This window comes from Eucyclogobius newberryi, unplaced genomic scaffold (assembly GCF_026437365.1).
Source record: "Eucyclogobius newberryi isolate DKJ021-1_F unplaced genomic scaffold, fEucNew1.0.hap1 SCAF_1, whole genome shotgun sequence".
In the NCBI taxonomy this organism is placed as follows: Eukaryota; Metazoa; Chordata; class Actinopteri; order Gobiiformes; family Gobiidae; genus Eucyclogobius; species Eucyclogobius newberryi.
In genome coordinates this window covers 22,397,405-22,423,546 of record NW_027315723.1, presented here as the reverse complement: position 1 = coordinate 22,423,546, position 26,142 = coordinate 22,397,405, and the positions used below count along the sequence as shown (strand labels likewise).

General features: G+C 41.9%; 1 protein-coding gene across 3 annotated transcripts in view; it reads right to left on the bottom strand.

Moving 5' to 3' along the window:
• Positions 1 to 26,142, bottom strand: part of epha7 (eph receptor A7) — a 115,719-nt gene that overhangs the window by 37,502 nt on the left and 52,075 nt on the right. For all 3 annotated transcript variants that reach the window (XM_072440175.1, XM_072440183.1, XM_072440192.1), the window contains exon 5: positions 25,608 to 25,943. In XM_072440175.1, coding sequence (XP_072296276.1) covers positions 25,608 to 25,943 — 336 coding nt within the window. The remainder of the gene's footprint in view (positions 1 to 25,607; positions 25,944 to 26,142) is intronic.

Sequence of the window (26,142 nt, the reverse complement as noted above, 5' to 3'; positions counted from 1 at the left end):
TAACTATAGCATAAAGAACATGCTAACAAGTTTACCAAAGCATCAGTTTTACCCCAAATCACTAAATCCATTGAATTCTTCTTCCTGTGTCACTTCTAAACAACTCCACAAACTCCAGAGGTAGACAAATATGTAATTAATATCACTTAGAAGTCACTCCGGAGTATAAGTCGCATGGCCAAACTATTCCGACGTATAGTCCGGAAAATACAATACTTTATATCATATTTTAGCTGCGAGACTTTCCCTCCTTCTCCTCTTAACCTCTCGATCGGTTTCAGCGGATTCGTGCTACGGTTTTCAGTCCAGTTCACGTTTTCGTGCAAGACTTGAACCTCGAATATCATCTGAATACCGTCATCGAGATCCCGTCCGCCCTCGCTCTCGTCCCCGTCACACACAGATCACAGCCGCAGTGCAGTTTAGGCCCGTCGTTTGCTTTCGTCTCTCTGTCGTACAAAGGTTCAAAGGGGACTCTAAAGCCTTTAAGTGTCTATAGTCGCTCCATCGTCCGGGTAAATTCTTTCAACCTGTCACCAGGCCCATCCCTCATGTTGAACGCGGCATGGAGCGGGGCGGGCGAGCTCCTCTTCGCTGGGCGTGCCGCTGCGTCGTGCGGGGGAAATGTTTGACTATACGGAGCTCTCACGGCCACCTCCGAGCGCTTTGTTTGGTTAACTCAGTCAGACGGATAAATGATGGAGATAAATGGGGGCGCAGACGCGGGCAGACAGGCAGCGACTCGATCTAAAGAGCGCTCAAGGACTTCTCAGAGAAAACTGCTTTCGAGACACTGCAGCTTTTTGCGCATTGTGTGATCAAATGCCGTCTGTGCACATAAAGAAGTCTGAGGATGAAATGTCTACACGAGATCGCCGCTGAGCCACCGCTTTAAACCAACACACCATAACTCCTCCATTTTAGGAGCAACCTTTTTTATTAGGGACGGGAAAACATAATATCACAGTTTTGTCAGACAAAAACGGCAAAGTTTGGATCTGGGGAAGTTGAAGGCAAGTCAAATGAGTTACTTCACACTTCACTGTGATTGGTCAAATGTTCTCCTTGAAGGAAGTGGATCCATTTGAAGAGAAGGTTTGGAAAGTAGTAGTAGTAGTAGTAGTAGTAGTAGTAGTTGTAGTAGTAGTAGTCACAGTGAAGGTCAAAATTCGACACGATACACAGCTACAATAACATCACGATTTTGCGATAAATGTGATAATTGATATATTGCTCAAGATATTCTACGATACATCACTATTTTTTTTAAGAGCCCAAAACAGTTTAACAAAATTTTTCTTTGTCAAACCACGACTCGCACAAACTCAAAATGAAATACAACCGCTTCAATCCTTTCCTTTCTTTAAAGTAGGAACAGCATTGTAGTGCGGTTGCACCAAAATTTACTCATGGCGATTTATCAATTCGGCAGCCTATGATATCGATATTGTATCACCAAAGTTAGAATCACAATATATCAGTATTTTGATATTTTGGCAAACCCCTAAGTCAGGCATGTCCAAACTAGGGCCCGGGGGCCAAATGCGGCCCTCAGACCAATTTTTGTTGGCCCTCCAGCTTCCTGCTACGTCGGCCCAAACAACAAAAACTAGTACTTTTTACTGTGAAATTGGGAAAATTCAGGCATATTGACATTATACCAACCTAATATTAATGTTCTAAGTCTAGTTAAAGGTGTGGAGGCTCATTGCAATTACGTCAAATGCAAAATTTCGAATGATTCACTTTGTCATTCAACAAATTCGGCATTGTCAAGTTGTTTGTGGCCCTCTGCCCCGTTTAAGGTTCAAAATGCAGCCCTTGGTGAAAAAAGTTTGGACACCCCTGCCCTAAGTAGTAGTTGTAGTAGTAGTAGTAGTAGTAGTAGTAGTAGTAAGAGTAGTAGATGACAAAATGAAGGTGACAAAATCCATCCAATAGAAATATGCTGAGATTTCATTATCAGAAAAATTTGAAATTCCTATAAAATAAATCATCAAAATGTGGAAATACGTATGACTTTATTCCCTTATTGGAAAGTTTAAAACAAAACTTTATGTAGCAATTTATACTGTAAACAACATGCTTGGTATTAGAATGCAGCTGCGGCCCAACGTCACTGTGATAGGCTCCAGTCCAGCGCGACCCCTGACCCCTGACCCCACACAGTATCCACTCATTACAATGAACAGGTGAGGCCTACTACGCGGAGGGAGAGGGACGTGTCAGTGTGGAGGAGCTTGCATCGTGCCCTCCTCCTCCGTCCCACCACCGGAGCCCTATCCCCCGCTCCGCCGCTGTCTACACCTGCCCCCGACAGCTCCGCCCGCACCCCACTGTGCCCCGACAGCCCCGCCGCGCCCCACTGTGCCCTGACAGCCCCGCGCAGCCCACTGTGACCTGTCAGGAAGCTGAGTGAACGCGGCGGCACCTATAGCATCCACACAACATGCTCCTCTCACGGATAATACAAGAACGACCGCATTGCATGAGATATGACTTTGCTCAAGACAATGACATAATGCGGGAAAACAAATCAATTTCAAGTCTTCTGCAAACACTTACACATATTCTTATTGGATATTGCAGTTAGATTTGTAGTGTATTTTTGAAGATGAGATTGTTTGCTAAACTCACAAGCTTTTACCTGGAACCCACATTGTCCAATCTGCACCTGAAGATTTATTTTCATTTTTTATTTAAATCCACTTGCATCCATAGATTTATACGGGACATTGTAACTTGAAAAACTATTTTCTTCAAATATATTTCTCTCACATAGAGATCAAATAGCACGTACACGCACCAAACTTACTTAACAAAATGTTGACAAAATCATACTGAAGGTTTTGTTGATATCTAATTCCAAGCCTGATTGTTTGAAATTTGAACTCCAAAATGAGGCAAAATGTGATTATTTTATGTTATCCAATACGTCAAAACAAAAAAGAAAATGTTTTTTTTTTTTTTTTATATTTGCTCGTTCAACATTCTTTTTCTACACATACAATGATGTATTCATGAAAGCATTACCGTATACCACACTATAAGTCGCACCTTTTTTCTTAGTTTGGCCAGGGTGCGACTAATATGTGATATTTTTAACTCTTTATTTTCACATGAGAACTGCAAGAGGGCGCTCTAGCCTCTAAGCGACGCAGAAGAAGAATCTGCACTTCCTCTACCTCTGCAGTTTGTAGAGTTGTATAGAAGTGACACAGAGGAAGAAGAATTCAATGGATTTAGTGATTTGGGGTAATACTGATGCTTTGGTAAACTTGTTAGCATGTTCTTTATGCTATAGTTATCTGAATAACTGTTCATATGTTACGTTAACATACCAGACACTTACCACAGTTCTGTCTGTGCCTCATGTAGCTGAAGGTGTTAGCGTTAGCATACGTACATCTATTCGCCATGTTCTCTCATCTGTTATTATTTTAAATTGCATTTCAAGATGAAATGTCTGTTCTTGGTCTTGGATTTTATCAAATACATTTGATACCCCCAACAAATGTGACTTATACTCCAGTGCGACTTATATATGTTTTTTTCTTCTCTATTGTGCATTATTGGCTGGACTTATACTCTGGAGAGAAAATACACCATGAAAAACTTGTAAAACATTTCTTTATATGAAATGTATGTAAGTTTCAACTTGATGTCTACATTTCAGGTATTTCCCTTTTCACCAGTCCTACAGTCTCTCGCCTTAATCACATCCATTAAGAACAAGAACAATCTTTGAACTGAAAACTGAAATATGAACTGTCAAAAGCGCATTCAGTCCTTTTCCATCTACAGTTTTAATAGCTGATATTCACCTTCCAAAAACGTACTATGATGACTTTTGGCCTCGTTGTCATAGTATCATGTTCTGTATGGACGATTACATTGAAATAGGCCAGTTACATTTCTGAGCTCTTACTAAACTCGCAGGTGTTCCAGCGTTGGAAACTTGGCCGAAACCTCCACTGAAAAAAATGTGTTTATTTAAGTTGAACAAAGCCACACAGCCTGTCGAACAGAACGCTTGGACGTGAAACACGAGCGGGGCGGTTGCAGCTTTCGCCGGCCCCCGCCTTCAGAACAGTGTCATTATTGCGGGATAATTAGCCTTGAAAACATATCTCGGGAAACAATCTCCGAGCCTCTCCACGGAGCGAAGTGTGTGGGTTTTTTTTCTTCGTATCGGGACGTGATAATGACTCTTTTCTTCTTGGGCTGGTTACGGGAATTTGCTTGACGATATCCTGCGCGATCGCGAGCTCTGAGCAGGTAATATGGATAAGGAACGCCGTAATGAGGTGCCAAAGAGCATCAGCTGAACGGCGTGGAGAAATGGCGGTGATATTGAGAAGGACATGGGACATAATAACAAGACTGGGCAGCGACGTGTGGATGTTTACGGTGCGCGTGGGAGTGAATAACACAGGTTTAAAGACGACCAAGGTCTAATAAAAGTGCACTGAGAGCGGGAGAGTGGACTGCACAGTGCATTGCTATTATTGAAACCTACACAGGGATTATAAACTAAAATAAACTAGTATCTTTATGTATTTTACCCTGTTGACTTTGGGCCAAACGGGTCACAACGGTCGCTATGATTTTCAAAACTGAGCAGGAAACAGGCCAGAATGATAGAATTATAGGGTGGAATTTACTGTTTAACTCACTCACATTTAGATTTGATTAGCTGACCTATTTAAAGCGGCGCCATTATTCGACTCCAAAAGATGTAATATGGCAAATTTGTGGACCCAGTCATGCCTTTGTGTCAACATTTGCGGGTCCTATGTTTAGATATCTCATTAAAAGAGCTAATCTATATCGTCATAGTCAGGCCCACCCCCTCCATCTGAAATCATCACATTTTCAAATTCTAGAAGAAAATTAATTAATGCAAAAGCTTGTATCAGTAATAACATTATTCAAAGATGTTTACATGAATGTGCAGGAAAAAAATTGAATAAAAAAACTGTATTTTTTAACACAGTTTATGTTTATGTTTGCTTTTGTTTATGAAAAGCAAAATTTAAATTCCCAAAGTGAGTGTAAACTTTCAAAACTTTTCCAGTATTTATTTTTTGTGTATTTTCTGCATGATTTGTATGTTGCTATTGTCATTGTTTGTCTCATTAAAAAGCAAAAGAAAAAACGTTTCCAGTCAACATGGTGACATCCATAACAATATTCTTCATAATCTAGATTGATGTATGTTATTTTTTTAGTTTTTATTGTGGTTGCTATAACAATGACTGAAAAGCGTTGGTGCATTTTTTTTTTTTTATTAAATAAGCCACGTTTGAATAAAGGCTTTATAACTTCAACCTGTCGGAGTGCCAAGGTTTACTTGTTCGCTTACTTTACATCCTTGGCAGACTATAATCTTTATTTTGTAACGAAGTAATTCACCTGCCATCTCCAAAGAAACATCTGACCTGTTCCTTTTGTAATACACCCTGAGGCACACCCCTACTTCATTATACTTCATACTAGCCTGCTTGTCAGTACAGTAAGATTTAATTTATAAGCAGAGTAAATGTTGAGAATCAGTCTCCCTCACGAGTCAATACGATACACGGCTCTTGACACGATAATACCACCATATTTCCAAATATGCGCATGAAACCGTAGTCAAATCTATACCGCAACATTTTTTTTTTACCAAATGTACTATCTCAACGTATTGAGATTTAGATATTTGCGCACAGCCCTAACCCAATGTCAGATGGAGGGGATTAAGTCCTTGCGCCGATATTTTAATGCGACAAAGAATCCTGTCGCCTCCCGCTGTAAAGCCCCAACCTCCCGGTCCGATCAGCAGGGGGCAGCGTACAGTACAAGCTGATGTACCGTTCCTCTGCACGGCTGTATTTGTGTGTCGGGATGTTCTCGGCTGGTGGTCCGGTTTCTGCCAGGGAATCTGCATCGCGGACCTCCATCAACCCCTGCCCCCCTGCAAGCAGCCCTGCCCCCCCGCGGTCACCTCCAGAGCTGCCCCCCCCCCCGCTAGTCCTGAGCTCTGAACCACACTATACTTCAGTCCATGGCAAAGAATGGACTCTGCTGTTTAATGGTGAAGGATTACGCCTTTCTCACACCTTCACAAAAGGACAGGGCAAAGACACTTCTTTTCTAATTTGCGGGAGCGTTGAAATGGTTGTTCTAAACCAACACAATGCAACACAATGCAACACCATGTGACGCCGGCGGTTTCCCGCTCCAACCGAACACACGTGGGACCTTAATTAACCACGAACTCCCGCGGTCGAGCCAATATGATGGATAATGTCGAGTGAATTTGATTTTCAGCAGGTAAGCAACGTATTGTCTTTAGAAATTCTGAATTTTAGTCATTAGTTAAATGCAAAATAAATGCAATGGAAAAATAGAATAGAAAACTGTGAACTGGATTGGAGCTGCATTAGCCAAAACAACAAACAAACAAAAAGTAAAAAACAGTGTTGAGTCTTCAAATAAGTTCAGGATTCGTATAGTCAGACTTGCATTTTTTAAAAGTTTTTTTAGAGGACGGCAGCCGAAACATATCAAGGTACAACATCAAATGAAACTATAGGAGTCCTAAAGCTATCAGAAAGAGCATTGGAAAAACACGATTCAACACAGTTAAACACTTGTGAATCAACGCTGTAAAGTATTTAACATCTTAAAATATCCATTGGTTTAGCGCTGGGCTAACTGAAAGTTCCATGATCTGAGACGACGCTCTGCACGACACATTTACACGGGCAGGCTGCTTCTGTTGTTGTTGTTGTTGTTGTTGTGTTACTTTTAATGGCGGTTGGCAGCCATCTGAAAAGCTGCATTTACCGCACCTAATGTAGTTGTACGTCTTCAAAGTATGTGTTTACACTATACCATGAAATTTAAAAAAGAGAAAGAGAGAGAAAGATAGAGAAGGAGAGTGTCTTGTTCAAGGACACAAGGGCAGAATGTATCTTCAATCGAGGGTTCTAACCATATTGCTCGAAACTGGATTTGTAGTATGGAAAACTACAACTTATTAGTCCATCATAATTATTGCTTGCATAAGTCTTAAAGCATTGACATACATTTGTGACGTAAAACAAAGTTGTGCCGGTAGCTTCCAGTGTGTCCTAACTCCTAAGACTCGACACCCAGTGAGCTCGGCCCACACACGCAGACTACTGTCGGGACAAAAAAGACTTTTCACCCGTGACAGTTCAAGTGTTTGTGTTCCGTCTGAGGGTCCTCCAGGTACACGCTACTTTAGCCGCGCGTCTGGCATTAGCATCACAATGCGTCGACGCTCTCCAATTAGCTCCTGACAAAACGGACGGAGATGCGCTGAGCAAACGTGGGACGGAAGCCACCCCTGCCTCCGTGTCATTGTCCCCGAGGTAATTGGAAGGAGATTTGCAAGAAACGCTCTCAAGTCGTGTCCAGCTGCTCCCGCAAAGACATCTCACTCACAAATTAGCAATTACCGTAATGGCGAAACCCGGTCACTGTCGCCGATGATGGGCCCCATGTTGGAGGTAATCAGGATGTCAGCTCTTATCTCTATATTTGTCGGGGGTTTTAGTTTAAGCTTCTTTGGGCCAATTTGACAACTGTTTGCTAACACGCGCGTTCGTTAGCTTTACACATCCGCTAGTGACTTCCAGCGACTCGTGACAGTCTTTAATGAAAAGTTTGACAAGTTTCAGGGACTGGAGTGAGGGAAGAAGTCATTTGAATAGTTCAGAAAAGAGTTGGTGGTGACAATGTAGAAATGACTTTTTGGTTTTCTGGGTTTTGATTAGCATTCGGATATGCGCTGATGCTAGTCAAGCGCGTGGAGGCAAATAGTATGGACAACACTGTCAACTTGCAACATGTGGATAGCTAAATCATTTCAATATTTAGTTTTATGAAAAATTGTGATGAGAAGCAATTGCAGAATGGAACAGATTATTCACACAATGCCATACTTTTGTAATAAGACAAATCAAAATTTCTGAGAAAAAATGACATTCAGTATCAGTTCAATTTAAAAATGTATTTAAATAATTCTGGTACCTCAACATGTCTTATCAGGTTCAGGCGGGAAAACAAACACAACTTTCACCTGATTACACAGAATACAGAATGTAGGCTTCACTCCTTTTTTAATATTTTAATGTTTATTGTTTGTTTGTTTGTTTGTTTGGCGTTTCAGGAGCTGGTCTCTCGAGTGTGTGAACTCAAAAATATTGCGAGAATTCCTTTTGCTGGCCGTGTTATTCTTACACACAGTCTCTTTAAAAAACCTGAATGTATGTCATAAAAACACATTATGCAAATCAAGTCGGCCGTGTGCGGTTTCATTTCAGGAGGCTCTTTGTGTGGCCGTCACTGTCTCCTCTCCCTGGACTTCTCTGAATCCCTCTGGTCTTATCAGCCTCCATTTCATTTGAGCCAACGGATCTTATCGGGAAGACGTCAGATTAACATAGCACTGGAAATACAAGGCCCCACAGAACTCAAAGCGAGATGTAATTTAATTTTCTGAGCAAATCAAATCACGTCATGACATTAATAAGTGATTATCTCCCCTACTCAAACTGGAGGCTGTTTTGACTTGGATAAAAAGGGGCTGAGAAGAAGCGGTTTCTCCTAAGCGCATGGTTTTAGCACGTCGCCGCATACTTTGAGGAATGTACACGGTTTGGGGAAGAATCTACAAATTTAATTAACAGGTCTCCAAGGATCTGAGCTCTTCCAACTTTCATTTCAGTGTAATTTGACTTCAGAGAATACTTTTGGCTGCGGTGCGGTGACGTGTTTGTCCTAGAGTGTCTGAAGCTTGGCTATAGTCTGGGAACCACATAAGAGACTGTTTTATGAAAGTTATATCCTCAAAAAAAACATGTTTCAATTAAAACTGGCCTCACAGTTTTATGGGGGCTCAAAGATGATAATGTTTAATATACGAGACTCTTGCTGACCTTATATCTGACTAATACTAACGGAAACTATGTAATTCCACTTGCAGTTTTTATTACAACAAATAATATGTGGAAAAGGAAAATGTAATAAAATCATAACAATTGCAGAAACCATTTTTATCACCAGTAGTTTAATATAAATCAGATTGCAGATTTTCAGATTCAGGGTTCTGGACTACAAATGCAATACATTATATTATTTAATACAGTAAACATTCCCCCCCAAAATAAAAACAATTTGTGCTAAAATTCTGAATATTCACATTGGATTTGAGTTTTAGGAATGTTTAATCTTTTTTTCTTTATCATTTTTTCCCCTTTTCTTAAATATATACTGCACGGTATATATTTAAGTAGTAAAACATTTTCACTTTAATAAAACTCATTAACCTGACAGAGAATTAAAAAGGAAATTACTCAAATTAGTAAATTTTACTCAATCTTTTTAAATTTTAATTTGACTAAATTGTTTACATTTTACTCAGTTTTACTATTTTTTTTTTAATTTTACTCAATTTTAATCCAATCTAGGTACAAATTCCGATCGAACTCGCACGTCGTTCTCGATACTCAAGCAACGCCTTTGTTCCACATCGCAGCGTGTTCATTACCGTTATCATCCAAACTCTCGCACAGAATCCGTTTAAACGGCACGTTCTGATGTCACAGCCCAGCGGCCTCGTCACCCCTGTCCCCTGTGAAGAGCCCATCTGGTGCAGCGGCGCTCACGTCCCAGTCCCCAGACTTCACTCCTGCTTTAGACCCAAACATTAAAGTCCCCTCCAGATGGCTATACTGCATCTGTACACTTCTCCCTCCTCTTTTGAACAGTAAAAAAGAAATAACAAAAACTGGTCTGAAAGCAAGTGTGGCAGGTGTGGCTATAAACTCCTCACTTTGGATTCAAAACAACAGATTTGAAGGGCCAGAGTTCGGCTGTAATTTCCACCGGGTGTTTGAGAAAGTGGACTTGTTTTTCCTTCCGATTTTAGATGATTGGGTTCACGTAGTGTCACGACATTCCAAAAGAGCCTAGACTTTAAAATTGAGTCAATGAAAGCTGGTATTAAAAATGCTCTTTGTGAGTTTTCTGGTGGAAGCCTTTGCCACCCGCTTGTCTCAGTGGAGATCTTTTTTTGCTTCATCTGGAATGTTCCACACTTTGCATTCAACATATCGAACGTTTGATGATTCTCTCCCCACAGATCTCACCTGTCACTCGGGCTGATGGCATCACCTACTTGCCTCCATGGAGATTGATAACTTTATTGGCACTAGTAAGATAAGATACGCCTTTTTTTTGTCCCGCAATGAGGAAATTCCAATGATGCAACACAAAGTAGGAACAGAAATAAATAATAAAGAAAAAACTTTAAAAAACACTCTAGTACGGGACATTCCGGACTGTAGAAATGACACCTGTGTTGTAAAATACACCTTTAAATGTAATGGATTTCTGCCAGAACAAATGAACCAACTGTAGATTTTTTCAAAGTGGCACTGTCTCTAATATCAGCTGAAATGAGTATTATGACTAACGTATGGACCCAAACAAAAATTATTAAGTCTTATTTGTAGATATTATTTTTCGGCTATACGGCTGTGATCTGTGCATTGAGTTGTACAGGTCCACGTCGTCCATCCGAAACGATCAAACATCAAATTCAATCTCAAACGCAACCTAGTGGTCTGCCGCGAAGCCCTTCTGATTTCCCAGTGTGATGCTAAGAAGAGGAGAGGGCGGGGGGGCGGGGACGGGGGGGCTGAAGACATAATTAGTTTGCCTCACTGCAGGAGTCAGCGCGGTGATGAGACAAAGAGCCCGGCTGTCAATCTTAACGCTGTTCTTTTATCTCTCGCAGTAACGCCGCTAACGGGGGAAACGGCTGAAATCCCCGCGCAGCCAGCAGCACCCGAACGCACCGCCAGCCTCTGCCAATCCACCGTCTCCCCGGCGTCTCCCTCCACCTCGGCGCGGAACAGTGAGCTTAGCGCAGACACAATCCAGGTCAGGTTTTATCCTGGATATCTGCTCAGTGTTACAATGACCTGCCGCTACATTAAAGAGCACATGTTTAGCTTGACAAACAGGTCTTTGGGAGCTTACAGTTTATAGCAGAGGATGGTAATTTCATTTAACTTCAATAAGTTCAATTACACAATACACAATTCTAAAATCTGTGCAAATAAATGCAAACAAAACTGCATTTTAATGTCTGGTACATCTGGAAAATTATAGGCGGAGTAATCAATCAATCAATCAATCAATACTACACTGTATTTACTATATTTAAGCACACTGAACAGTTAAAATGCAATAATAATACAATAACTGAAACAAAGGCCTCGTCAGGTAAATTCTGCAGGGGAGCAACAGCCCTCAGGACAAAAGAGTCTCTCTTATGTATCTTGTCAATTATATCTATATGGAAACAAGCAGGTGGCAGATTTACAGATTTAAAACACCCAGAATAGAAAATATTAACCACCAAAAATGTTATATGCTATAAATGTTGCAGAAATATTACAAAATACTACTGCCTGAGGCTTTTGCCTTAATTCACAGCATCTGATTTCAAGCTCTAACGCAATTTTAATCGTCTCTCCGCGCCGTTAGCACACATTAGCCGGAGCCTTAAAACATATGCATAATGTAGCTATACCGTACCACATTCACAGTTTTGAGAAAGTAGTCGCATTTATGCTGACTGAAACATTTCTCTTTGCACCTCCGTTCCCCCAGCGGACCAAGTATTTTATAGCCATCTGTACTTTTTCTGTTTATAGCATTTGGTGCAGGCTGGGACTGTGCTAGCTGCTCCCCAGAGTGTTAAAGATGAAATGTGCCCCCTGCTCCTAGCATGCTAATACTCCACGGACTCCCAACTATTCTGGCAGCCCCCCTAAACAAAATACCAGCTAGCAGGAGGAAGCGGCAATCAAACTTGTGCTGTTGACTGGGGAACGGCGTTTTTTTGTCCGGCGGGTGGAATTCAAATGCTATTGGACGGCTAGCTGCGGCATGCGTGTGCGGCTCTGCTTTTTTATTACCCTTGGAAGTCCTTTTAACTCCTCGGGCAGGAAATGAAACACTGGGCTAGCCATTCGCAGCCGGGCCGTGACACCGCGAGCATGTGTTGGGCATAAAGGGCGCAGGGGCACAGGTGCACTCTGGGAAGTTATGAGTGCAAAGGAGAAAGTGTTTTGGTGTTTACGAAGGCCATACGATCACCCAGCGGCACTAAAGCAGCGATCTGCGAGCCGGCGTTTGAGTGGGCTGTGATTCAAAAGGGTAAGGTTTAGAGTATTGATGAGTTGTGGTTATTTCTGAGGCGTAAAAAACGTTCACATCAACATAGACTCACAAACATTCACCTGTGGAGGAAAGAAGGATTAGTGTCTTGCCCAAGGAGAAAATGGCAGTATGCAGTCGGTTTGAAGTTGAAAATGTATCAGGGATGAGTGATAGTCCCAAACCTCTGAATTCTAAGATATCCAAGCTATAAGTATTGAAAACCAGTCATAACCACATGTTATCAACTACACAATACACAGATAGTCAACTATAACTATAAGAGTATTATGTATTATTATGAGTGTTCGTCCATGTTATGTTGTACTTCATTGTTGAAAAGTGTAAAGTCTCCACATAAACCGTCAACACACAAAAAAGTGTACTTCATCAAGTCATACTAAACATTGATTATGTTAAATTCTACCTAAGACAATCATGATTAAAAGCAAGACTGTGTTTGACTTGCAATTAATTGCAGTCTTACAGATTCAAATAAGCTTTCTCCTCGGAATACAAAATGATTCAAACCGTAACGCACACTCCGCACCTGTTCTAACGCAATCCGCACACCGCCTCCGATTGCATTTATGATAAATAACTGCTACACTTCCCGAATTAGTGACACATTTTCTGCACATTAACTGTTGGATTAATTACAGCGTGTCAGGCTGATTTATAGCCGGTTCTCAGCGTGTTCTGCCTGTCAAAGCTGCAGCTGATTACTACCCAAACAACACAGGCAGGGCTGGGACACAAGTGTGCGCTGGGAACCAGGAGTCAACTGGAACAAAGCGCAAATACTTCAGCATGGACATCACGGTGAGTACAGTTCACTGCAAATTAAAAAATGTTGGTAGTTATTAAAAAAAATCTTCTTCTATTTGAGCTTGCCACAGTTTACACCAGATTTAATTTTCTTGTGACAACCATCACTATACACTCAAACCACTTTGTTACCAACACTCAGTTAGATTTAAAAGTATTACATATATACATAACCACAGACATTAGCATTAATTTAGCAATATGGAAGAAGAATAAATTTATCTGTTAGCATTAGCACTTTTAGCGATATCTTTACAGACTGAGAAGTATGTTTTCTACACCCCAATATAGCAGCTCCAGATCCTCCACGGGTCAAAAAGTCAAACCAGCTCCTCTCCGATTCTCCTTTCTCTCTCGCTGTTCTTAATGCGTCTAACTGCGCTCGGCCACTATTTTAGAATCGGTTAAAAATGGGTCTTGCTCCACACAAAAGGCAGCAGCGGCAGCAGCTTTTAAAGACAGATTAGGAGTAATCTGGGGCATGTGTGAGAACAGGGTGTGCTGTGAACTTTCCGTTGGTTCTGCGAGTTTTGGTTTTGCATGACTCGTGAAGTTGAAATGATGGCATGCAATCTATATTGGCTTTGACATCAACATCGCATCGCAAATTCAACATTCAACTGTGAAAAGTATAAAAAGTCATGATGGTTTTATACAATACAGTAGATTTCACTGCGACATTTTAAATACTTCTATAGACGTAGACTAAGAGCTCCAAAGTCTTTGAATTGTCATTGTGAAGAAAAGGGAAACTACTTTGGTCATGCGATCAGGGCCCGGGATCTCTGCACCCATATTTTGGCTCATATACCGTATTCTCTGCACTATAGGGCGCACTGGATTTTAAAGCGCACCGTCTATTTTCGATAATTTTTCATATATAAGGCGCATCGGACTATAAGGCGCATTAAGCGAAACAAAACGTGTACCACACAAAATCACTTTGAGGTCAATACACAACCAGAATGAATCCATAAGGCACATTGTCGTTTTTCGAGAAAATTAAAGGCGTTTTAGTGTGGCTTATATTGCCTAAAATGTGGAATATGGTAGAGGGAGACCAAGGAGACGACGGAGAAAATACATCCAAGACTGGACCAAAACATGTCTTTGAAAATGCACACAGCCTTGGCAAGGAAACGGAGTCAGTGGAGGAAGCCGGTCGAGACGTTGATGAAATGAGGATGGGAATAGGCAAGGACAGAGAGAGAAATACAAAACTGAGGCATGTGTTTGATCGCGCCTCGTATACAGTATAATGCGACGGGCCAAAAGTGTGAGAGGTTTGGTACGGGAGTCAACACGGTTACTGCATATGGCGATTACAACAGTCATTTTACTACAGCTAATCTTCACCGTCACATGCACGCTAAAGGTTATTGGCTTCAAACTAAAAACATATTTCTGAGGCTAGAGGTAGTTTATTCTGTGTAAATTATGCATAAACTTTGTCTGGAATGAGTGTACCTAGTGTGATGTAACTTCCTGTAATGATATTCAGATTTATCCACATTTCTCCACAAATACCTTATCAATTGGCATAAAACTATCATTTATATTTACGACAGGTACAAATACATCATACAAAGTCAAAAACAGTCAATCTTAAAAACCTATCATGGGCATTTGAAGTTTTCACACAGATACTATAGGACCAGGGACAACTTTGAAACATGTCCAGAACTGACTATGGATTTTCTTTTGTGTTTTCTTCATTGCATAAATTATAACTTCAGATTCAGAATCCATAGAGACAACAAGCTAGCGTAGTCAATTAAATTAGTAAAAGCTACACATTATTTTGGCATAAAGCATTGTTACATTACATCATTCCAAACTCATCTCCTTAGCAATATTGGCCCATAGTCAACCCCCTGGACTTCCACAGTGAGCCCTGGCTACATTTGTATATATTTATATATCTAAAAACCCTTCCAACTTGCCCCACATTCTCCCCGACATCCTTCTTATTTGCCTATCCTTATTTACGAATAGCACTGCCTATTAATATCCCGGAGCACGTTGATAAGAGCAGGAACAGCGCTTGAAGAAACGCTGCTTTTTGGGGCCAAATTCTGTGAAAATGAGTTGTCAAATGCAGGTGCTGATAAATGAGCTCTGCTGACGTGCGCGGGGCATGATGCGATTCGTGAACGGTCCGCGGTGGAGGTAAACAGCGCCTGACTGACTGCCAAAAGAATCTGGCCTCGATCTCTTTTCTGCAGAGCTGTGAATAATTAAAGCGCGGCTACAACGGGGCCCATCGCGATCTCCACAAAAACTCCCTGACAGAAAAAATAAATAAAAAATCCACCCTTTTCAATTCTAGACGTGCGGCAGCCTCAATGCATCAAACTTCTCCTATGGCTTCGGCGCACAATGAGCTAATGTGTTCCAGATTAATACGGCGGGAGCAAACAGGGCCACCGCGGACACTTTGTTTGTTGTCTTGCGCGGGAAGGACAAATGATAACAGCTGCTTCTGCTGAAGAGTCTCACCCGCACAGAGCGATGGACCGACTCGAACGACTGCGAGTGGTTCACGCCGCTTAATAGTACGACAGAATATTGCGGTTTACGTGGAAAATATACCGATAATATATACAGTAAATGGCAAATTGACTTGAGCTTGCCATCGTTTGCTCGCGTACAGTTGCGCTGTAGGGTCGATTTATGTCAACGGAAACATCGCTATAAAAAGGAAAGGAAAACGCTTTCAATTAGAGCTGAGCGACTAATTCGATGAAATAACACTGGCTATTAAAACATACAACATCACCGACAAATGAATGAAATGCTCCATTATCAAGCATTAGCAAACGATGCACGGCTTTACTTTATTTAACTCAATCCAAATGACCTGTTGCATCGCTGTTTTTAAGACAATTTTGCTTCTTGAACTGAAACACTAGCTCCTTTATGAGTCTCTGAACCGTAATATGCATGACTAACCCTAAACTGCGCCGCTCCAGTGGAAAAAGCAGCCTGCGGTGTCGCCAGATAAGCCACTGATAAACTTTCCTTGTTAACTTTATCTTTCTTATCTATACAAAACAAAACATTTCTATTACACCCGCGGAAAATGTGTAAAGAACTAGCAACCGCCTTTTGAGTTGTCTCGCTATCGCCGCAGCTTACTTTTCTTAGAGATTCGGATCAGAAAGCGCCCGATCGATAAGTGGAGTCAAAATAACTGCTGTGTATTGATGCTTATCCCGGCGTCGTGCTTTGAAGACTCCTCATGCGAGCGCTCGGCAGCCCGAGCTCTGCTTTCCGAAGGCTCCGAGACACACCGCTGCTCCGGACCGGCCCCCGCGCCGCCATCGGGACTGGGCGAAGGAGAAACAGCCAGCTCCTGTTCTCCGAGAGGGGGGATCTGCTCAAGCACGGCCATTCAGGGGGATTTAGGAGCTCATCTGCCAGCAATAAAAGGCTGAAACAGGATACTTGGTGAGATTAATTACCTCGATAGGCCACGATAATGCCATTTAAATGGGAAAGTAATTAAAGTGCACCTTCCATGAAAATTATTCATTGCTGATGGATTGGGTGACAGACAAATCAGGAGGCAGTTACAGAAAGCTACAGGTTAAGTGCTCTGAGACCGCTTCCTTCGATGCTGTTGGATGTTCCGGCGCTGCCCGGTTCTCGTCAGCGGCGGGCGGGGCAGTTCAGGGGGGTACAGGGGGGGGTGGGGGCAGGTAACGCTAAACCACAGCTACAAAGGGGGATCCGCTTAGCAGGAAAACGACACTGGGACCGCTGAGCTGCGGACGAATCAATCGCTTCTTTCTGTCCGAGGCCACCAAGGCGGAGTGGAACGCCAGTGTCGGTTTCACAAAAGCGCAGTATCCGTTTAGCAAAGACAACATGTCAATAAAGCGTCTTTATGGATTAGCGCACGCACAGGCCCCGACTTTCAACTTCAGTTCGGCGCTAGCGGACCTCGGGGCTCAGCGCACGTTTGCAGACGCAGGAGGGACCAGGGTTTGAGCTGATTCTCTACAGAAAGCGGGTTTAGAGTGTTGAGAAAATGGTCAAAAGGTAACTTGGGTGGGCTGTCTTGTTCCGACGCAATGACGTATGTGTTTTTGTCACTGATTAAGCGCGACATTAGCGGCGCAGTGGCTTAACAAAAACACACATAATGTCATCGTGTCACCGTGTAGCATCAAAAAACCTGCCAAATCACTGCGCAACTTCCATTTAAGTTTCGCAATCGCTTTATGTTTAAAATGCACGTATCTTTCCCGTTTCATTCTGTGAGTTTGTAAAGATGTTTCGGCCTCCTAGTGGACTTCTAGTGCTACAACTCAAACACGGCAGAAGGTTTACATAGAGAATGCCTTACATTACAGCTTATATTTATTCTCTTCGATAAACGATGGCCAGCGCTGCGGTTGTCAAGGCGATTCCAGACGTTTGGCTCCAGGACACCGCGTCTCTCTTTTGACTCCAACAAAAACACCAATATTGGCCTCTCACGCAAACTCAAGGGCAGAGGCTTTCACTTCAAAGTCACTGCTTAGCTTACATTCCTGACTACTGCCGGCATGCTTTCTGCACACAAAAGGGAGAAGCCTGTTGTTCACTTTGAATCTTTAAGTAGGTTTGGACTCCAGGGCCACCGTAGCAGAAAAGACGAACCACAACGGCTAAAAATAAACCGAGCCTACAGTGTGAACACTGTAGAATCAGCTGCGTGACACTTAGTCAACATCACCTGAATTCAGAATATAAACATAAGATTTGAGCCATTTTTAAGATTTTTGTATTCTTTTTTTTAACAGAATTGTATAATAAAGAATAAAAGAATAAAAACCTTGAAAATGAAATACCTTTGTGCAACTAGATTGTTATCAATTTATTTTTATGAGTATTATTATTTTTATTTTAACAGTTTACAGTTTGCATTTCTTTCTTGTTTCAAACTAAATTATTATATATGTATTTATGTATTAATTGACTTAAAGTTAAAGGTGCACTATGTCACTTTTATGTTTAAGGGTCCACCACATCATTTTTTCCATAGACAGGCTTTTTCTGGAACGTTCCCCATCATGGCATTAACCAATATAGTTTTCATTAAATTATAGGTGATTTTATGCCGGAAAATACAAAGATGCCGTCTTACATTAGCGAAGTCGCCTCTACACAGATCTGACCTGTTACTTCTGACCCGGTGGTGTCCTCTGCTCGTCTCCATCATTGTTATATCTTGCGTAACATTGACAGCGACTCCGCGGACGTGATGTAACTCATTGAAATCAGCGCATGACAAATTGTGACATCTCATTCTGTCTGATCGGGGGTCCCTCAGGGGACGGCGTTTGCAGGAACCGCTGGTATTCAAGAATTACGCCACAAAAACGCAGCAGGCTCCATCCAAAACCCTCAAAGAGGCAGCTCATATTGTCAACATAAAAAATCCCTTTGCATCTTTAAAAAGGCTTATGAGGAATATGTGTCAATTTGTTGAAAGTTTGGAAGGAAAATGTGGAACTGGCACCGGAGTCGTCCAAGTGGGTTTTGTAACGAAGCATTTCTCTGACTTCTAGTGACAACAGTAATTTTTTAACTATTTATTTTTTTATTTTTTCCAATTACAGAAACTTCATGCATCCACAAGGGAAATCACTTGGACACTGCGGCACGCAAATAACAATATAAGAACACTTCAAGTGACAAGGAAGTAGAATTAATATCCAATTTGAGCAGTTTGTTGGTAGATTTATACAGCAATTTTCTAGATTGAAAAGTTAAACCAGTTTTTTTTTTTTTCAATTGAAAGTCAAATGCACTCTTTCAGACACCACTCTATGAGACAAGGTGGGTAAGTGTCTTGCCCAAGGACACAATGGCAATATTAGTTGGATGTTGAACTATCCTACCATACATTGAAACTGCATTATATATTACATTTTATACAACACAAGTAGGGATGTCACGGTATCAAATTTTAGTGTTATGATTATTGTGAGAAAAAAAAATCACAATTTAAGTATTATTCACAATTACAGTAACAGTAACTCTCATCTTCCTTCATTCTTGTCGTCTCTAACACGTACTGTTCCTCAAGTTTGCTCTGAAAAACACAGTGAAATGTGACAAAAATGGCAAGATAAAAAAAGTTCTTAACATTTATGTCTATTTTTGGGCTATATCTTGAACAAAAAATACTCAAATTTGCTTCTAAAAGTGTCACAATTATTATTTTTTGGGTTCTTTTGACTATATTGCGACCTGAATAATCACAATTATTGATTAACCAAATAACCTTGGCTAACGCAAGCGGCTAACACGAGGGGCTAACACGAGAGGAATTAAAATCAGCATCAAAGTCTACACTATGTATTTGAAGTTGGCCGGATAAATTTTGGGGAAAGATGCCTGAAAAAAAACTAAAATAAACTGCAAAAAACAAAAACAAACTGTAGGCTAATTGCTAATATATAATTTTGTTCACTGCGCACATTTTAAACATGTCCAAGAGCAGTGATATTTGAGAGAATATTGCAATATTAACTGTCAATACAATATTCATCATCCCAGAATAGGGATGTCACAACATAACATTTTAGTGTTAATGATTAATATAATGATTATTCACGATTACTTACATTCTAATACATTACTGTTCCAATAGTATGTGGCCAGCTTTAGGAAATCAAACTTAAGTAAAAAGTAACTGTGGTATAAACAGCTGCATAAAAAGCACTATCCTTATTTGTTTTAACTGTCACAATTACAAATTTTTACTTATTACGATTGTATTGTGACTTGAATAATCACTATGTCAAAATCCCTAATTCAGAATTTTGAGGGGTCTAAACTACGGGGCCAGCAGTTTTTTTACAACCTGACTCCACAGAAGACATTATAACTTAATAATTGTAGCTTTTCTTAACTGTGCACACTCAAAATCCAATCCAGGAAACATTACTGCAAGTGAACTCTGCCTGTCTCTTCTGCGCTCGCTCAACTCTGCAGACCTGGAATAAAGATGAGACCACCAAAAACATGGGGCACTTGAACCTACACTGCTCAAATACTCTCAATACTCTCAAAACTACACAATTAGATTTGGGATTTACATTTTACAAATTGATTCCGTTCCGAGTTCACATTTTAAACAACCGAATAATTGACAAAAAAACTGAAATATGAACAAACTATGTATTTTAGAACATGTTTGCACCGATCTAAACTACAGAGTTAGCAATTGTATTCACTATAAAGACAATATAGTTTGTTGCTTGTGGAGGAAATTACAGGTATGACATTAATTCACGATCCGCAGACGCCACCCCACTGCCCCCTCACCAGTGAACATCCAGGGATGGGACATTGAGAGAGTGGACTCATACAAGTACCTGGGTGTTCATCTGAACCACAAACTGGACTGGACTCATAACACAGACGCACTGTACAGGAAGAGCCAGAGTCGGCTCTACCTCCTGAGGAGACTCAGGTCTTTTGGAGTGACAGGGCCACTCCTGAAGACCTTCTATGACTCTGTGGTGGCATCAGCTCCTGTACGGTGTGGCCTGCTGGAGCAGCAGCATCACAGAGAGGGAGAGGAAGAGGCTGGACAGAGTCATCAAGAAGTCCAGCTCCGTCCTGGGCTGTGCTCTGGACTCGGTGCAGGAGGTGGGGGACAGGAGGGTCCTGGCTAGATTCACATCTATGCTGGACCATGAGTCTCACCCCCTGCAGGACACTCTCTCCGCTCTGGAGAGCAGCTTCAGTGAGAGACTGATCCACCATCGATGTGTGAAGGAAAGGTTCCGTAGGTCTTTCCTTCCTGCTGCTGTCAGACTTAATAACAAAAACTGTTAGTACTGAACACTCGCAATACTGACCTAACCTAATACTGATGTGCAATTCTGTCATATGTGCAATTGCTGTTGGAATTCATGTGCAATTCATGTGCAATTACTGTGAAATTCATGTGCAATCTATGTGCTGTCGTGACACATATTCATGTGCAATTACTGTCGGGATCACATGCAATGGTATTTATGTATTTATTTATTTATTTATTTGTCTATGGGAGTTTTTATTTATTTATAGGAGATCTTCTACTGAAAGTGTTTTTCAGACTTCCTATAAGTGATCTGTTCTTCTGTATCTACCTCTGTATCTACCTGCGTTGCACCAATGAAATTTCCCCATGTGGGACAATAAAGGAATATCTTATCTTATCTTATCTTAATTGCAGTTTAAATGGATGCAGTTTGAAGCAGAAGTGTTCAGCCGCTTGTGAGCTTACAACGTTTTGTTTTTCTTGTTTTTCCCGCTTGTGTACAAGAACATTCTCCGGTTTATTTTGTCAAATCGAAAACATGGAAATATTTCATGAAGTAGTAAAAATTTTAAAAGAACTTCTCCTGCTTCAAAACAACATATCGTTCTATATCCTGGCTTAAGGTCAGAACATGCAAACAGTTACTACAATCACACACAAATCTGATTATTATCTGATTTCTGGACCTTTAAAGATGATTTAAACGACAAACTCTCCTGCGAGCAATCAGAGTGAAAAGAAATCAGATCATTTTGCTCATTTGCTGTGAACACTATCACTATTCAAACCATCTTTTTAACAGATTTGGAAAGTGCCCGTGACCGCAGCCGTCCTGAACGTCCTGAACCCACTTTCCGCTTTAGAAATGTCCCTATTTCCCCTCCACTTTCGCACATGCAGATATCCATCCCCTCTTCATTCGTGGGAACCTCGCCTGCCCTCTCATCTCCCTGACACCATGGCGTGCCCAGTGGCAGCTCCGTCCTGCCTCTGATTGGCCGTTAGCCGCCGGACTGGATGACTCTGTCCTCTGGGCTCGGCGGGACGCAGCGAAACGCTTCAGCGCTGTGTAATTGGACCTTCCTAAAACAATTTCAGCTCCGGCCGCTCATTAGAGAGGGCCTGCATTATTAAAGCTTTTATGGCTCATCATTCAGAATTGATTAACCTTTTGGTGGCGAACCATCGGCGCCCCAAAGCTCTCAGAGAACCTTAAAAAGCAGCGATGGCGGCAGTGGCAGCCTCTCCATCTGCACCCCCTCCTTCCTCCGGAGCAGGGTAATGAGCGAGTGTGAGGGGGTTCTGGGAGCGGAGGAGCAGCCTGTGAATGCAGATGGTGATCCGTGTGATGAGGAATTCACACCTCCACTAATTACACCAAAAGGAACTGTCTGTATGAGGCGGGAGCTGCAAGGTGCCCGGCGCTTATTGTTCCAGGGAAATCTAATTACCTCTCAGCTATGTCTTAAATGAGTCTAAGTACAGACTGCAGTGTGAGGCGCGAGTTCTTTGGGTGAGACTTAGATACATGACCGCGGCCCCGGTGTGCAGGAATACAAAGGGAAACGCGGCGGAATCGCATAAAACAAGCACGGCAACAAACAATCCGGCTTGCACGTGTTGTTTGGAGTATGTATGCAGGTAAAAATCGTTATTGTGGAGAGAGTGAGGAGTTAATTTGCAAAAACAGATCAGTAAAGAGGAAGGAGGATAAAAAAAGACAACTTTGTATCTATCTTAAGGCAATATGCAATACAAATTAATTTACTCCCTCCTTGATCCACTTGTATTCACTTTATTTTCATCGATAATGTCTGTGGAAGTTAGTACTATCTTCTCAAATATAAACATGCACAGCTAAATAAAACAATATGACGACACGTAGATGCTTTAAGGGTCAAACATGGATTTTATATGTAGAAAACTGTTTAAATGTGTTCAGCAATAGCATACACTGCAGCTGTATCTCTGTGCATGTGCATTTGTGGAGGGGGCAGTTCAGATTCTGCTCCAGTCAGAGTCTTTGCGTTCGCATGACTCTGAACAGATGGAGCGGGTCGCAGGGCTGTAAAGCGCCGCTAACCCCTGTGGCATTTCATTACATTCACACCACGGCCTCAGAACAGCGCTCTGATGAGAATGTAGAATGATAAACACACATTTCACAAACTGTAAACCAACAACATCCATTACAGTGTGTTTCTGCGTTCTTCCATCTTGTTCCTGATGATAATTCCCTTGAAGATGTCTTATCTCGGTTTGTATTGTACGCGCACGCTCATTACTGTTTGCCCTTTTTTGTGTGTAATAAGACCTGCCGCCGCGAGTGGATTTATCCACCGTGAGTCGAGGCCCAAGGCGGGGTCATGCTTTTGGGATTGTGTGGCGGTGGATGGAACTCGCGTGGGACACGACCCTTTGTTTTTGTTTCCTTCGCTTCTGTTCATCGCTACACTACATTTTACCACCTGGATTCAATCCGACGCCCTGGAGCCTGGTTGGTTTGTGAATAAAAAAACATATATAAGTGGCACTGGAGTATAAGTTGCATTCTTGGGGAAAATGTATTTGATCAAATCCAGGACCAAGAACAGACATTTCATCTTGAAATGCAGTTTAAAATAATAACAGATGAGAGAACATGGTGAATAGGTGTACGTATGCTAACGCTAACACCTTCAGCTACATGACGCACAGACAGAACTGTGGTAAGTGTCTGGTATGTTAACGTAACATATTAACAGTTATTCCGATAACTATAGCATAAAGAACATGCTAACAAGTTTACCAAAGCATCAGTTTTACCCCAAATCACTAAATCCATTGAATTCTTCTTCCTCTGTGTCACTTCTAAACAACTCCACAAACTCCAGAGGTGGAGGAAGTGCAGATTCTTCTTCTGCGTCGCTTAGAGGCTAGAGCGCCCTCTTGTGGTTGTCAGTGTGAAAATAACCAATAATATCACATATAAGTCGCTCTGGAGTATAAGTCGCATCCCGGCCAAAACTGTGTAAAACTAGTGACTTATAATCCGGAAAATACGGTAGTTCTTGTCGTGGCCCAGAGCCGAGTCGTGACAAGACAAATACAGTTCTTATCTTATTCAAAACGCATGCCCTGAATAATGCGAAGAAATCATGACTCTTCCTCAGCTACTACAACTAATCGCTAACCATCCAAGGTACGACTAATCGCAATGTCAACTACACGGAGCTCTGGTGGTTAATAGTTAAACAGGGTTAATAGTTAATGTTTCTGTCCCTCTATTTATTTTGACCTTGGTCAAACGCAGAGACAGATCCGCGCTCTCCTCTGTCATGGCCCTGGAGTCTCTCGGTATCGTTCTGTGCCGCGTGCTTGGCTGACACACTGTCTTCTGCTGCAGTTCGGAGCACACAGGAGGTTTTGTGCTGCGCTAAGCAAAAAAAAAGAAGAAAAAAACAGAGAAAGCTACACTGGGACTTTTCTAACTCTGGAAAGAGTGTTTAAAACGGAGTAGAAAGTGACTGCTTCTACAAAGAGTACAGATTTTAGTGGATAAGTCTCAATTTTCTCTTCATTCCATTGATAAATCTATTCATTAGGGTCTAAAATTGTGTTGTGATGAGATGCTTACGGGTGAAAGCTAAATTTAGCTTTGTCAGATAAATTTGAAATAAATTAGTTGACCAATTGAGGGTAAAGGTCAATAATAATCTATGGGCGAGGTATTATTTTGAAATTATACAATGATATTAATGTTGAACCTTTGTGTGGTAGTGGGCAATAACTATACAGTAAATCAATAAAACGGCTTTAAAGCTCGCATCATTGAACAACAATCTGAAATGGTACATATGTTATAACAGTATTTTTCACAATTTTAATCGCTCTTCAATTATAAATGACGGGCCAATGACATCGACCTATTGGAAGTATTAGCGTGGGAATTTACAATCCTTGGAGAATCCTCTTCCCGAGACCTGGAATGTGCCATGTTTGTACAATCCCAATTAGCTCTGCGTCTGAGGTCACTGAATCCGCGCATGCAGAACAGAGCATTTAGCGGATGCTCGAGCGTGAAAGAGCAATCACGTTAGATGAATCCATACAAATAATGAATAAAAGGCAGCGGGGATTGTCATTGCACGTTACGGCGTTTTAATTACAGCGGTTTTGCTTCCGACCTAGATGCAAATACTTCAGATACTTTGGGATTCCTCTGGGAGCCACAGCGTCACGGCCGAGATGGCGGTGTTTGCCACTTTGCATCGGATTGAAACGAGGAACATCTGACAATGCGGATCACAACAGTGCAGACACACAAGACGTCAATCGGAAAACGCAACGAGAAAATACAAAGAGACGAATAATAATAACAATGTCTGTGTAGTTTAGCACTTTTCCAGACGTTCAAACTTGCTTCTTACTTTCAATTATTGTTCCTTCACTCAGTATACTCAGTGATATATAAGATACTTCTGTAGCCACAACTGCCCTGAGGTAGAACGATAGAAGTGTGGCTGCCAATCTGCTTCAACAACAACCAGTCTATCACTAACTTACACATCACGTTCATAGTAAAGTGGACGAAGTGTCTTGCTCAAAGATACACACAAACAGAATGCACTGGCCACTGAGATCCACCCCCAAAATATCAATAACTCTTTGCTTTAACTATACTCTACAATATTATACACGAAAGCACTCGCAATAACACACACTCGCGTTCAGAGGATGTTCCTACCTGCTTGACCGGTGGCGATGCTGACAGCTGCAAACAGCCTCTGAGTACGGCTCAGGTCGGACACTCCGTTGACCGCCTCCACCTCGAGAGTGTAGTTAGCATGTGCCAGCAGGTCCGTGACGCCGACGTACGTTTCCACCAGGCCGGACTGTGCTGGCGAGTACCCCACGTTGGGTCCGCAGGGCATGCACTCCTCGGGCTCCCAGCTGCAGCGGCGGCAGATGACCCGGTACGTGACATCGTTCCTGCCCCCGGAGTCGGCCGGCGGGCCCCACTCCAGGCTCACCGTGGTCTGGTTGATGTTGTAGACCAGGTTCTGTGGCGCTGAGGGAGGTCCTGTCAGAGGTGGACACAGAGGAAGTGGGAATTACATAAGCTGTGCCAGGGAAAGTGACAGCCAAGAGTGTGCATTGACTGGATCTGCGCTTTCACTGTTCTCCGGGAAAAAAGGAACACTATGGGACAAGCCAGCTCCAGCCTGGAGCCAAACACTGACACTCAATTATAATAAGATTCAGGTCCGTGGAAAAAAAGC